The 13,665-nt window shown below is 38.0% G+C and overlaps 1 protein-coding gene across 1 annotated transcript in view; it reads left to right on the top strand.

The window, feature by feature from the left end:
- FGD6 (FYVE, RhoGEF and PH domain containing 6) overlaps positions 1 to 13,665 on the top strand; it is a 136,335-nt gene extending 122,670 nt beyond the window's left edge. The window contains exons 16-21 of the mRNA XM_025402846.1: positions 825 to 971; positions 1,959 to 2,061; positions 4,407 to 4,534; positions 7,916 to 8,044; positions 9,155 to 9,303; positions 12,233 to 13,665. Of these exons, the coding sequence (XP_025258631.1) occupies positions 825 to 971; positions 1,959 to 2,061; positions 4,407 to 4,534; positions 7,916 to 8,044; positions 9,155 to 9,303; positions 12,233 to 12,269 (693 nt within the window). The 3' untranslated portion in view covers positions 12,270 to 13,665. The remainder of the gene's footprint in view (positions 1 to 824; positions 972 to 1,958; positions 2,062 to 4,406; positions 4,535 to 7,915; positions 8,045 to 9,154; positions 9,304 to 12,232) is intronic.

Genomic DNA, 13,665 nt, shown 5'->3' with positions numbered 1-13,665 from the left:
CCTTCCTCTCTCTTACTCTCTCTCTTACTCTTTCTCTCTCTTTCTCTCTTTCTCTCTTTCTTTCTTTCTCTCTCTCTCTCTCTCTCTTTCTTTCTTTCTCTCTCTCTCTCTCTTTCTTTTCTTTCTCTTTCTTTCTTCGGACTCTTGCTGTCGCCAGGCTGGAGTACAGTGGCACAATCTCGGCTTACTGTAACCTCTGCCTTCCGGATTCAAGCGATTTTCCTGCCTCAGCCTCCCGAGTAGCTGGGACTACAGGCACGTGCCACCACGCCCAGCTAATTTTTGTATTTTTAGTAGAGACGGGGTTTCACCATGTTGGCCAGGATGGTCTTGATCTCTTGACCTTGTGATCTGACCGCCTTGGCCTCTCAAAAGTGCTGGGATTACAGGCGTGAGCCACCTCTCTCAGCCAATAGCCCATATTTTATCCCCATCTTTTTTTTCTTGAGACAGAGTCCCACTCTGTCGCCCAGGCTGGAGTGCAGTGGCACAATCTCGGCTTATTGCAACCTCCGCCTCCCAGGTTCAAGTAGTTCTCCTGCCTCAGCCTCCTGAGTAGCTGGGATCACAGGCACTGGCCCCCATACCCAGCTAATTTTTGTATTTTTAGTAGAGACAGGGTTTCACCATGTTGGCCAGGCTGGTCAGGAACTCCGTACCTCATGTGATGCGCCGGACTCGGCCTCCCAAAATGCTGGGATTACAGGTGTGAGCCACCGCACCTGGCCCTCATCCCCATCTTAGTGGTAGTGTGAGATGACACTGCCGAATAAAAAGGCAGGCAGTGTGCATGGAGATGATCAGAAGCTGTTCTTCTTCCGCAGGCAGACTCAGAAAATAAAGAGGAAGTTAGTCCTCTTGGGTCGAAGGCTCCCATCTGGATTCCAGATACCAGAGCCACAATGTGTATGATCTGCACAAGTGAATTTACTCTCACCTGGAGACGACACCACTGCCGGGCCTGTGGAAAGGTTGGCGAGGATAACACCCATCTCCATTGTGGTCTTCACTGTCTCCAGGCTGTACATAGTGAGGAAGCATATTTCCCCTCGTAAACCATTATAGTTCAAGAATAACAATAACAATTATGTTAATGGTAGAAAACATGAATGGTGTTTTCTCTAAATATTTAGGGGCAGGGGGAATCTTCTTAGTGAACTTCCACCCTCCTACTTCAGAGTTACATTAGAACATCAGTAATAAATAACTTTGATTCAAAAACAAAATCTAACAAATCCACAATTAAATCAGCCCTCACATTTACAGCTATTATTTAAACTGCATCTCTCTAGTACTAAGTATCTATAGTATTCAGTAGGGGGAATGTTCAGCGTTGAAGTTATCCCTAGTGATGTTTCTAAGCCTTCATGATCTCATTAGTAAAATGGGTGTAGAAACAGTGACATCAGAGAGTTACTCTAAAGATTAAATGAGGTTCTATTTAAAGAGCATTTAGTACGGAGCCCAAAAACTTGGTAGAGGAGCAGAGACGTGGTCGTTGCTGCAGCAGTGATGATTATGATGGTGACAATGATGGTGATCAGTATACCTCACAGGCTTTTTTGCATGCCAGGTACTGTTCTTTTTTTTTTTTTTTGAGACGGAGTCTGGCTCTGTCGCCCGGGCTGGAGTGCAGTGGCCGGATCTCAGCTCACTGCAAGCTCCGCCAGGTACTGTTCTAAGCATTTTGCATGTATTAATTCCTTGACTTTATTATTTTATGTAGTCAGCTCTCTGTAAGTAATCATCTGTTGCCCCTTCATCTTTCAAGGGTGGTACCATGCATTAGTTCACTATATGCTTGAACTCCTTAGAGTTGTTATTGAGACAAAGTGAGACTCAGTGACTCTGAAACTGTTTTGAAAAGTGGATGGCACTGTAAATTGTAACATACTTTATGGTTTGGAAACACAAGTTATTCTAATGAAATTAATGGAGTAATTCCAATGTGTTTTCAGATTGTATGCCAAGCTTGTTCATCCAATAAGTATGGCTTAGATTACCTGAAAAATCAACCAGCAAGAGTATGTGAACATTGTTTCCAAGAACTGCAGAAATTAGGTAATATATAAGTAAAGATTTAACTGAAAAGTCCTTTATTCCTCAGATGTTTTCAAACAACCTTCTGACAGAAACACCTTCGGTACATTAGCAATATGATTGTTGATATTTATCTCCAAATTTATAGTAAGCTTTCTTAATCATATTTTGTTGTAATTCTGGGAGAGGTTGGGCTGAAATTTGGTTTTAGTCTGTATAAAAAGTTTTGCTAAGAAAACTGTAGAAATGTAATTACAGGGTAAAACACTTGAAACAGTAAAAGGGAACTTTAACTTTCAAGTAATTTTGAAGTGTCTATAGTTTCACATGATAGCATGCTCATTACAAATCATTTTACCTATATGTAAAGTAATTCTCTGTGGAAGCGTATTAGGTGGCACTTCGTTAGCTTAATTCTAGTCAGTTGAACTGATTCAGTGAGATTTTAATGTACATCTGAATGTGCAGCTTTTTGACCAAACACGAAATGATACTTCCTATTTCCCTGCTCCTTATTTGTAGGTGTCCTCCAGTAAAATGAATGCAGCTTAACAGGACTGCTCAGGTCTATGTTTTGGGAAAAGATTTTTAGTTAAATTCCTGAAACCTGTAGGATCTAAATTTTATTTATTTATTTACTTATTTATTTTGAGATGGGGTCTTCCACTGTTGCCCAGGCTGGAGTATAGTGACGCAATCTGCAACCTCCACCTCTCAGGTTCAAGCGATTCTCCTACCTCAGCCTCCTGAGTAGCTGGGATTACAGGCACACGTGACCATGCCTGGCTACTTTTTGTATTTTAGTAGAGATGGGGGTCTTACCATGTTGACCAAGCTGGTCTCGAACTTGTGACATCAAATGATCCACCTGCCTCAGCCTCCCCAAGTGCTGGGATTACAGGCATAAGCCACCACGCCTGGCCAGGATCTAAATTTTTAAAAGTCTGTTCTTCATTTCCCTGAAGGATAGCTTTTTATTAGCAAGGAGGAATTTCTAAGTGGATGACATGATATTTCAGAGTGCACATATTTCTAGATTAATAATTTATTGTCTGTATACATTTTCCAAGAAGACCCATCCATCTCTTCCTTTATGTTCCTCCCGTTAGTCTGGGTATATGGTATAAACTGCAGACATTCAAAATTCGTCTTTGAATTCTCCTTCCTCATCACCTATACACATTTGGTTAGTAACTCTTGTCAATTTTATCGTCAAAAATCTTTGTCTTGATTTCTCCATCCCAGCCCTAATAAGGCCTTTGTTATCTCTCATCTAGACAACTATAACAATTTCCTAACAAGTTTTCCTGCTGTTAGTCCTTTCTCCTTAGTACTGCCAGATATAATCAGTTTTTCCAAATTTAATCTGCTCATGTCACTCCCCAGTCTAAAACATATAAACAACAGTCCAGTTTCCTTCAAACCAGCCCCCTTTTTAAATCTGGTCTCATTATTCTCCAAATAGATGATTTAATTTCATACCTCTCTGCCTTTGCTCACACTGACCTCTTGGTGTGCAGTGTTCCTCCTGTTTATTTTAACCTGGCAAATTCCTACTTATTCCTTCATGACCAACTTTTATTTTATTTTATTTGTTTGTTTGTTTGTTTGTTTTGAGATGGAGTCTCGCTCTGTCGCCCAGGCTGGAGTGCAGTGGCGCGATCTCGGCTCACTGCAAGCTCCGCCTCCTGGGTTCCCTCCATTCTCCTACCTCAGCCTCCTGAGTAGCTGGGACTACAGGTGCTCACCACCACGCCCAGCTAAATTTTTTGTATTTTTAGTAGAGACGGGGTTTCACCGTGTTAGCCAGATGGTCTCGATCTCCTGACCTCTTGATCCGCCCACCTTGGCCTCCCAAAGTGCTGGGATTACAGGCGTGAGCCACCATGCCCGGCCAGCCAACTTTTATCTTATTATCTTCTCAGGTTTCCCTGAACCTCTACAATCAGAATTCATTACTTCTTCATCCATATCCAATAGCCCCTTTTTAACTACTTTGTTCATTGGAGTTGGTCTAGTATCTAAACACTTAACAATACCAGGGTTCTTTGGGGTTTATGTCAGTAGGGAAGGTTTTTTGGATATTTTTTTTTTAAGTTGGTAGTATAGTCACATTTCATAATTCTAAAGGCACGCAAGAGTAATCCTTTCACATGGTTTAAAGTTCAAAAAGTATAAAACCATAGAGAGTAGAAAGTCTGCCTTCCACTCAGCTCCCAGCCATCCATTGTCCTTTTCCAGGAGCTATCAATGTTGTTTCTTAGTGTCCTTCCATGGATATTTTATGCAACAGTATTATGGATTTGAATGAAATTGAATTGCAAAATGCTGAGCATTGCCTACAAAGTGTGCCTGGTTTGTTCTAGATCACCAGCACTCCCCTAGGATTGGATCTCCTGGAAATCACAAATCTCCTTCAAGTGCCTTATCATCAGTCTTACATAGCATTCCATCAGGGAGGAAACAGAAAAAAATCCCAGCTGCTCTCAAAGAAGTAAGTGTTTCCATTAAACTTGCAATGTGATAGAGGCTGAATTATTCATATGCATATAATACACTGTTTTTCTTTCATAAAGGAAGATGTCATTTCCCACAACTATTAAGTCATGAATTTTAATACTGATGATGGATGTGGCGGATGCCTCACAGTCTTGCTTGGTCTCCCGTCTGACCTAAGTCATTTAGAAAATGGCTGTTGAAAGGTTTAGAGAACATTTAATAGCAGTGATAGAAGGTAAAGATAAGTTGGACACACATGAATTTTTAAAAATGACTTTGAGCAGGACCCTTGCCAGAGGGAAGAAATCCAACAGAATATTTTGGGCATTTTGTTAGCCTTTACTGATCTGCACGGTTTATTTGTAGGCGTTGGTTGGTTATGCACAGCTGATATCACTGATAGTAGGTTGTCTTTCCTTTAAACTTCCTTTAAAAGAAAATTTTAAATAGTAATAATAGCCTGTATGCTTAGACCTGCTAATGGTGTAATCCACAGACATCGTTGATACCCTATCCCGGTTCCTCAAATTTAAGTGTCAAAGAACAAAGAGCATTGCCATTTTGGCTACTCCATTATGATCAGTTTATTAAGGAGGTCCACCTGACTGGTTTTGTGGCCAGCAGAGTAGTTTTTAATTTGGTTCTCTTGCTTTTTTACTGAGGAGGTGTTCTAGCATACGTAGTGGCAGGAAAGAACTCTAAAAATTTGATCAAGATCATGTTTCTTATGTAAAGTTACGAGTATATTCCCAGTTGAAACACAATGTTTTAGAGGTTCATGGAAATTATAGCACGTATGCATACTCTGTTTCTTGTTATGTCTGAATACTATTTCATTGTTTGTGTATACTACAGTTTATCCATCCAGCTCTTGTGGAATATTGGGTTGTTTCCACCCTTTGGCTATTATGAATTATGCTGATAGAAATGTTCATGTGCAAATTTCTGTGTGGACATATGTTTTCATTTATCTTGGGTATATACCCAGAAGTAGAATTGCTTGCTCATATGGTTATTCTATGTTTAACTTTTTGAGGAACAGGGAAGTTGTGTTCTTATTCTAGTAATGTTTAAAATATTTTTAGAAACTCCTCTTTTTAGAATTACATTTAGAGCCTCAGTACTCTCAGTAATGGCAGACTACATCTTTTGAGTTGGATTTTTTTTTCCCTTAATTTCAATTGCTTTTGGGGTACCTATGGGTTTTGGTTACACGGATGAGTTGTATGATGGTGAAGTCTAAGATTTTAGTGCACCCATCACCTGAGCCTTATACAGTGTACCCAATATGTAGTTTTATAGTCCCTGACCCCCAACCCTGATTTACTTTGTAAATAATCAAATCATTGGAAGAAATGTTTTATGTATCAGGTGATTAAGTTGGTGAACACCAGTTTTATTTTTAAAAATATAGGTCTAGTCATGGCTGTTCAGTATTATGGTTGATCTTCTTGTGTGGCTAATAAACTGATCCTAAATTGGTATAAAGGAGAAATGTAATATATTTTGAGCAACATTAATAACAACTTAGATAAGAACATGGTAGGATTCCAATGTAACTATATTTTAAGCAAAATCTCATTTGAATGTTAAACATTTTAGTTGGGTTTTTCCTCTTTTTTTTCACTGAGATAGGAAACAATTCTAGTTTTTTAAATTACTTGGTAGTCTTTATAAAGATGTATTTATAGAAACTTGCTGTTGCTTAACAAATATTTCTAACTTAATGTTAGATCTTGAATTTTCCACTAAACAATATATAATTATTTTCATGAAATTTATAAGAAATTAATATAATTCATCAATTAATATGTGATTAAAGATATACTTTTAAAATTCACAGGGCCCGCCTGTATTAGTTTTCCATTTCTGCATAATAAATTACTACAAACCTAGCAGCTTAAAACAACATACATTTATTATCTCAGGAGTCCAGGCATGGCTTAGCTGGGCCTCTGCAGGGCTATAATCAAAGTTTTGGCAAGTACTGAATTCTCATCTGGAGGCTCATCTGGGGAAGGGTCTGTTTCTAAACTCATTCAGGTTGTTGACAGAACTCATTTCCTTGCACTTGCAAGACTGGGGGCCCTGGCTTCTTACTAGCTTTTGGCTGGAGGTCATCAGCTCCTTGCCATGTGGGCCTCTCAACATTGCTACTTAGTTGTTAAAAGCCCACAAGGAAGAAAATTTCTAGAGTGTTTCCTAACAAGACAGGGCCATATATAATGTAGCATGATCATGGGAGTGACATCCTATCACCCTCACCAAATTCTTAGTTAGAAGCAAGTCATAGGTCCTGTCCACACTCAAAAGGAGAAGAATGTACAACAATGTGACTCTCTATGGCAAGGGTCATGGAAAGCCACCTTAAGCGTGTGCCTGCCATACCATTACTAAGGTAGATCCCAATCTTTTTTTTTTATATCTCTACTCCTACATTTTTAAAAACACAACTTTGAATGACCATTATTAGAATCAATAGGCCAGGCACAATGGCTCACATCTGTAATCCCAGCACTTTAGGAGGCCAAGGCAGGCAAATCAACACCAACCTGGCCAACGTGGTGAAACCCTCTCTCTACTAAAAACACAAAAATTAGCTGGACATGGTGGTACACGCCTGTAATCCCAGCTACTCCGGAGGCTGGGGCATGAGAAGCACTTGGACCCAGGAGGTGGAGGTTGCAGTGAGCCAAGATTGTGCCCCTGTACTCCAGCCTGGGTGACAGAGTAAGACTCTGTCAATAAATAAATAAATAAATAAATAAATAAATAAATGCTTGCTGTCTTTTTGCGTAGAGATGAAAACATTTTCAACTTTTTATGAAGTAAAAATTAGCCTGTTTTCTTTCTGACTTTAATTTGGGAAGCAAAGATTGATTCCTAAAATGAGCTTCCTTAATAGAATTTTCTGTTTATTATTCTGTTTGTATGGTTTTTTAGAAGTCCAAAACGTTTTTTAGGAACAGAATTAAAAATTCAAATAATTTTCCCTGATGCCTCAAAATAACAGCAATAAAAAACATACAGTCCCCAAATCCAGCTTTTAGAAAAGCATTTTAGTCTTCTGGAACTAATTTTCTTCACCTGCCAACCCAGAAAATACAGATGAACCCACAAAGAAACATACGCAAACGCGTGCAGGCACAGTTAAACCAAGTAAAATTCTATAACTGCCTCTAACATGGTTTTTTTTTCTTTTTTATGCTCATGTTAATAGCAGAGTTCAATTTGTATAGTAGCACTTTGAAAATATATTTCATTCTGAAACATTCTGTCATTACAGTTATTGTTTTCAGCACCTATTGGTTACAAATAATTTGCTGTTATAATTTGTCTGAAAACCATTAAACTTTGCATGGGATTTCTTATCTAGGTATCAGCAAACACAGAGGATTCTTCTATGAGTGGCTACTTGTACAGATCAAAGGGCAATAAAAAACCCTGGAAACACTTTTGGTTTGTCATAAAAAATAAAGTACTATATACATATGCTGCAAGTGAGGTAAGATCTGAAATCTAAAGATGAGTAATTTGGGGTTTTCTAATGCCAACTGGAAGTAATTACAGTATTTTAAAATTCGTTTGTTTTACATATAATTTTTTGCTTTGCTTTTGGATGGGGGAAGTGTTGTTGCTGTTAATTTTTAATGTGAACAGTGTTCTTGCTTTGTACCTGGAGAGCTCTTTCTCAAATGTGTTAGGAATTTTCTATATTATTAAAATACAATTTTTTGTGTGTTGTGTAACTACTAATTACTTTACTAAAGGCAGAGCTGCAGCCAGGTGCATTGGCTCACACCTGTAATCCCAGCACTTTGGGAAGCCGAGGGGGATGGATCACCTGAGGTCAGGAGTTCAAGACTAGCCTGGCCAACATGGCAAAACCCTGTCTCTACTAAAAATACAAAATATTTGTGGAGTGCCTGTAATCCCAGCTACTTGGGAGGGTGATGCAGGAGAACTGCTTGAACCCAGGAGGCAGAGATTGCAGTGAGCCAAGATCGCGCCATTGCACTCCAGCCTGGGCAACAGAGACTCTGTCTCAAAAAAAAAAAAAAAAGACAGAGCTGTGTTTCTTTCTGCCAAGCTCTCTTGGGTGATATTCCCTTTACTGTCATCCTCAGATTGCATTGATCTGACAGCAGCATAGATAAGATAGACTTTTCTGGATGATAAACAATTTCTAGCAGTTTACTCTAATTCTGTCCTTTTGTCCTATCTGATCACCCTGTGTTCCACCATCCTATGAAAACACTGCTCTAGGGTCCACACTTTTCCTTAGTGGGATCCAGGTAAATAGCTTACTTTCTGCATCCATAAAATGAAAGTAATATAATCACGTGCCTTCCTTGGTTTAGTGAGGATATTGTGAAATTCAGTAGATGTGAACATGCCAAAAATTCTGTGCCACAGTGCCTGGCATGTAGGGTACTTAGGGAGGGAGTGGCTCAATGCATATTGTTGAGTAAATGAAAAATGAATAAGTTGTTAGAATTATTACCTTATATGTGAATAACTGAAATTAAATTAGAGCTATGTAGATCAAGAGTTTTCAAATCTGAATTTTGTCTCAATCTAAAAACGTTTCTCCATTTGTGTGTTTTTAAATTAGGACGTGGCCGCTTTGGAGAGTCAGCCTTTATTAGGATTCACTGTTATTCAAGTTAAAGATGAGAATTCAGAGTCTAAAGTATTTCAGTTACGGCACAAAAACATGTTATTTTATTTATTCAAAGCAGAGGATGCTCATTCAGCCCAGAAGTAAGTAATCTGGCCATATTTTTCTTTTATTTATGAGATTTCAGTTTTTTAATGGTTGCTTGTAAAATGACCTACTTTAAGGCATGGAGACAACTCAAAATTTAAATCAGAAATTCTAATTAGAAAGATTTAACATATTATTCAAACTCTTCAGAATTGTTTTAAAGACAAGGCAAGGGTATCTGGAATATTTTCAGAAGGCAGAGGGGAAAAGAAAATAGGTAGTCCTATATAAAGTATTTTGTCTACACATGACTTCAGAGGAAGCAGCGTGATGCTGCTCTGCTGAAAGGAAGGAAAGCCAAGGCATTTGACCTCTCCTTCTATGAGGGTAAGAATCTTCCCTTGAAACATTCCAGGACTTTGGCAATCCAGCGATTCAATTGTGCCATGGAACAGCAGGAGTTTAAACAGCTGCTCGCTAACTTCTTTGGGGAAAAGGTCAAACACATTAAGAGACTCCCATGCTGTTCCTAGTGACTGAGTAAAAGGAAATGGCTATCAGTTTAGATGGCAAAGGCTGAAACAGTCTCTTCAGAATTCCAGCAAGAATCTTTACTTAGATGTTATTAGTTTGCTTAACATAGAGATGCATATCTATCTCTGTGAAATAGGTCTCTTTCGAACAAAATAGTTCAGTTTATCTCTCTTTCATTTGACTCTTTACTTTGGCTTCACAAAATAATACATTTTTGTTTTCAGGAAGAGGTGTTTTCCACAAGCTTAAAAGTGCATGAAAATAAAAAAGAATGCTTTGAGTAAGCAAGGCTTTTAGTTTCTTAAGGCAGTTAAGATTAATGTACCAGGATTGCACACATCCTGAGTACCAGCCAGGCACAATGTTACACACACTCTATAAGACTCTCTTCAGTCTATTTTAGGATATCCAACAGTACATAGCTATTCTTCCAAACATTTTCTTTTGGCTACTGGAGAATATTTTAAAATTATGTCACTTAACTATCTTTTCTATAAAAATTATTTAGACAAAATAGTAATTGCCATAAGATTCTGTCAGATATTAGCTTTCTTATAATTTTCATCTGTATTCATCAAACTGAAAAAAATTACCGCTTTTCAATATATGTCATCTTTTGCTTATGTCACTGAGTTGACAAGATAGAAATGCCACCAAGACAAAATTACGTGTAGTTGGGTAAAGGAAATCAGATTACTTGTAATTTAGATCGACCCAGGCTAAATTATAAGTTTCTCTTTATTAATATCATATGGATTGCTTTCTGAAACACATGACAGACTATTAAAATGTATTAATTTTAGTGGAAAATTTGGGGAGTTTTTTAAAGTCTTGCTATGGCAGTATAACATATGCTGTTTATGTTCAATATTAAATTTTTGAAAATTCCTTAAAATTTGAACTGAATCTGTTATAGGTTGCTTTTACTAATTAAACTGAGTGATTTCAAGTGTTCATAGTTCTCTGGACTCTTCTGTACTTTTTTTTTTTTTTTAAATAGAGACAGAGTCTCGCAGTGTTGCCTAACCTGGTCTCAAACTCTTGGGCTCAAGCAGTCCACCCATCTCAGCCTCTCAAAGTGCTGGGATTACAGGTGTTAGCCACCATGCCCAGCCTACATAAAATAATAACGTACGAAATGAGATTTCCATAAGAAAGAAAAAAAAGTTCAGAAGCAATTACATTAGTAGTGAGGAAAAAGACTACTCCCAAGTATCTTCTGAATAATTACAGCTATGTATATTGTCAGGTTAGACTTTGAGACTAAAGAATTTTGGAAAGACATCTGTGAAACTTTGAGAAGCTTTTTTTTTTTTTAATTTTTTTGTCTTTATTTTTATTTTATTTTTGAGACAGAGTCTTGCTTTGTTCCCCAGGCTGAAGTTCAGTGGTGCAATCTCAGCTCACTGCAACTTTTGCCTCCCGGGTTCAAGCAATTCTCCTGCCTCAGCCTCCCAAGCAGCTGGGATAATAAGTGCGCACCACCACGCCCAGCTAATTTTTGTATTTTAGTAGAGACAGGGTTTCACCATGTTGGCCAGGCTGGTCTCGAACTCCTGACCTCAGGTGATCTGCCCACCTCAGCCTCCTAAAGTACTGATATTACAGGCATGAGCCACGGTGCCTGGCCTAGAAGCTCTTATTTAGCATGCAAACTTTTGATCAACACTAGATGCCAGATTCCTTTTAATTGTAAATATTGAAACAGATCTGGACTGGGGGATATACAAGGAAACTCTGGTTGCTAGAGTTAAGGTAGGAGGAGACAGGGAGCTAGTGTTCCTAAAAGCACTGAGTCCGAATTTCAGATAAAAAAGAAGCTGTAATAAAGCCTTCACTGACATATCAACTTCCAAAATAAATTAATTGGTAGCATCAAGACTTCATAGAACTTTTACACATGAAATGGTCCCTTCCTCATGCCTATCAGAAATGAGAAGCACACTTTCCAGGCTAAATTTTGGACCAAATTACCAAATAAATGGTAGTTCTACGTATGCAGAAGGCCACTTTGCTACAAGAAAAGATGTTACTGGCGAGGCACGGTGGCTTATACCTGTAATCCCAGCACTCTGGGAGGCCGAGGTGGGCGAGTCACCTGAGGTCGGGAGTTCAAGACCAGCCTGACCAACATGGAAAAACCCCATCTCTACTAAAAATACAAAATTAGCTGGGCGTGGTGGCACATGCCTCTAATTCCAGCTACTCGGGAGGCTGAGGCAGAAGAATCGCTTGAACCCAGGAAGTGGAGGTTGCAGCGAGCCTAGATATAGATAGTGCTATTGCACTCCAGCCTGAGCAATGAGAGCCAAACTGTCTCAAAAAAAAAAAAAAAAGATCTTACCTACGTTGTTACGGTAATGAGGTCCACAGGCCCAGCTGTCATCTATCTGGTGTTCACATGTCAGATGATTAGGTTTTACAAATCTAACAGATTTCTCTTCTCAATAGGTGGATAGAAGCATTTCAGGAAGGCACAATATTGTAGCAGTATTGGTTTCATCTCTTCTGTGATTCCAAAGAGGTGGAATTTCATCAGAATGGAGTAAATGCAATTCGAAAATTGTATAAAAATGAACACTGCCAAGATAAAGCCAACCAGACCCTTCATCAAAGAAATTGTTTTGTTAGGTATAAGCAATTTTTAAAAGGTGTTTGTTTTTTCATTTATGTTATTTATTAAAATTTTGATGTTTACTTAATGGTGAGAATTATTTCTGAGACACACTGAATTCTAAAGTACCATTTCTTTAGAAACCAGAAAAACTATCTTAATACTGTATACTATATTAACTATTTGTGACATAGTCCACACTGTTTTCTTACCTTACTTTGTAACATTCTTACTGGTGAAAAGTCTTTGTAAGGAAAAAACACATAGCAAGGAGCAAATTTCGGCAAAGTGCTTGGTTTGGGAATTGTGATTATTATAAAACTGCTGATGAAAAAATGCATGTCTTTGAATCAATACACTTGGGTGAATTTTTGTATCTTTTAGTGGAAAAACACGGCCAGCTTCTACCTCAGTAACTGAACTGAAATTTCAGTAAATTATTGAAAGTATTTCTATTGTTAGGTGCCTCTTTGGCAAGAGTTAATATTACATCATCAAAGAATTATAGCAAAGGGATAGAATCGGAATTGTTTAAAACTATGAGTAGGAGTGAAGATGTTTTTGTTTGCAGAATACCACAAATAACCAACTTTTGGGGCTTTTAAGTCTAATCTTTTAAAAAATCTACCACTTCAAAACAAACATAAATGTATCATTTTTTAAAACAGCAAAATATAGCAAGCATTGTTACACAATATTCCCTGCTATTATAAGAGTTCTGAGCCCAAGTCAATGATGATATTTGTCTCTAAAAGTAATGTTACATTTCCAAAAATATTTTGCATTACAAATGGAACTGGAATTACTATATCAGAAAAAGCACAATTATAAGCCAGTAATAACTGAAATTGTATAGTATTCATTTTCAAAAAAGTCCTTTTCTGCCACTTTGATATCCTCCCTCCTAATTAAAAAAAAAAAAAAAAAAAATCCTTTCTCCCTTTAAGCAGCTATCAGCACACCTCCTTAGGAAAGATTTAGATTCATAATTCTGGTGCACTTACTGTTTAACATATGCACTACCTTGTACATAAAATTGTTGATTAGCAGAACAAAATGAAATAACACGGTGATAAAAGCCATCCCTGATGTTGACAATATACAATTTATTAACGAAGTTTAAACTATAAATTATCTTAACGGTCATGAGCGGTGGCTCACACCTGTAACCTCAGCATTTTGGGAGGCCGAGGCTGCTGGATCACCTGAGGTCAGGAGATTGAGATCAGCCTGGCCAATATGGTGAAACCTCATCTCTATTAAAAATACA

This window comes from Theropithecus gelada, chromosome 11, assembly GCF_003255815.1.
Source record: "Theropithecus gelada isolate Dixy chromosome 11, Tgel_1.0, whole genome shotgun sequence".
NCBI lineage: Eukaryota > Metazoa > Chordata > Mammalia > Primates > Cercopithecidae > Theropithecus > Theropithecus gelada.
The sequence above is the reverse complement of the archived record's forward strand: the minus strand, read 5'-3'. Positions and strand labels throughout refer to the sequence as shown.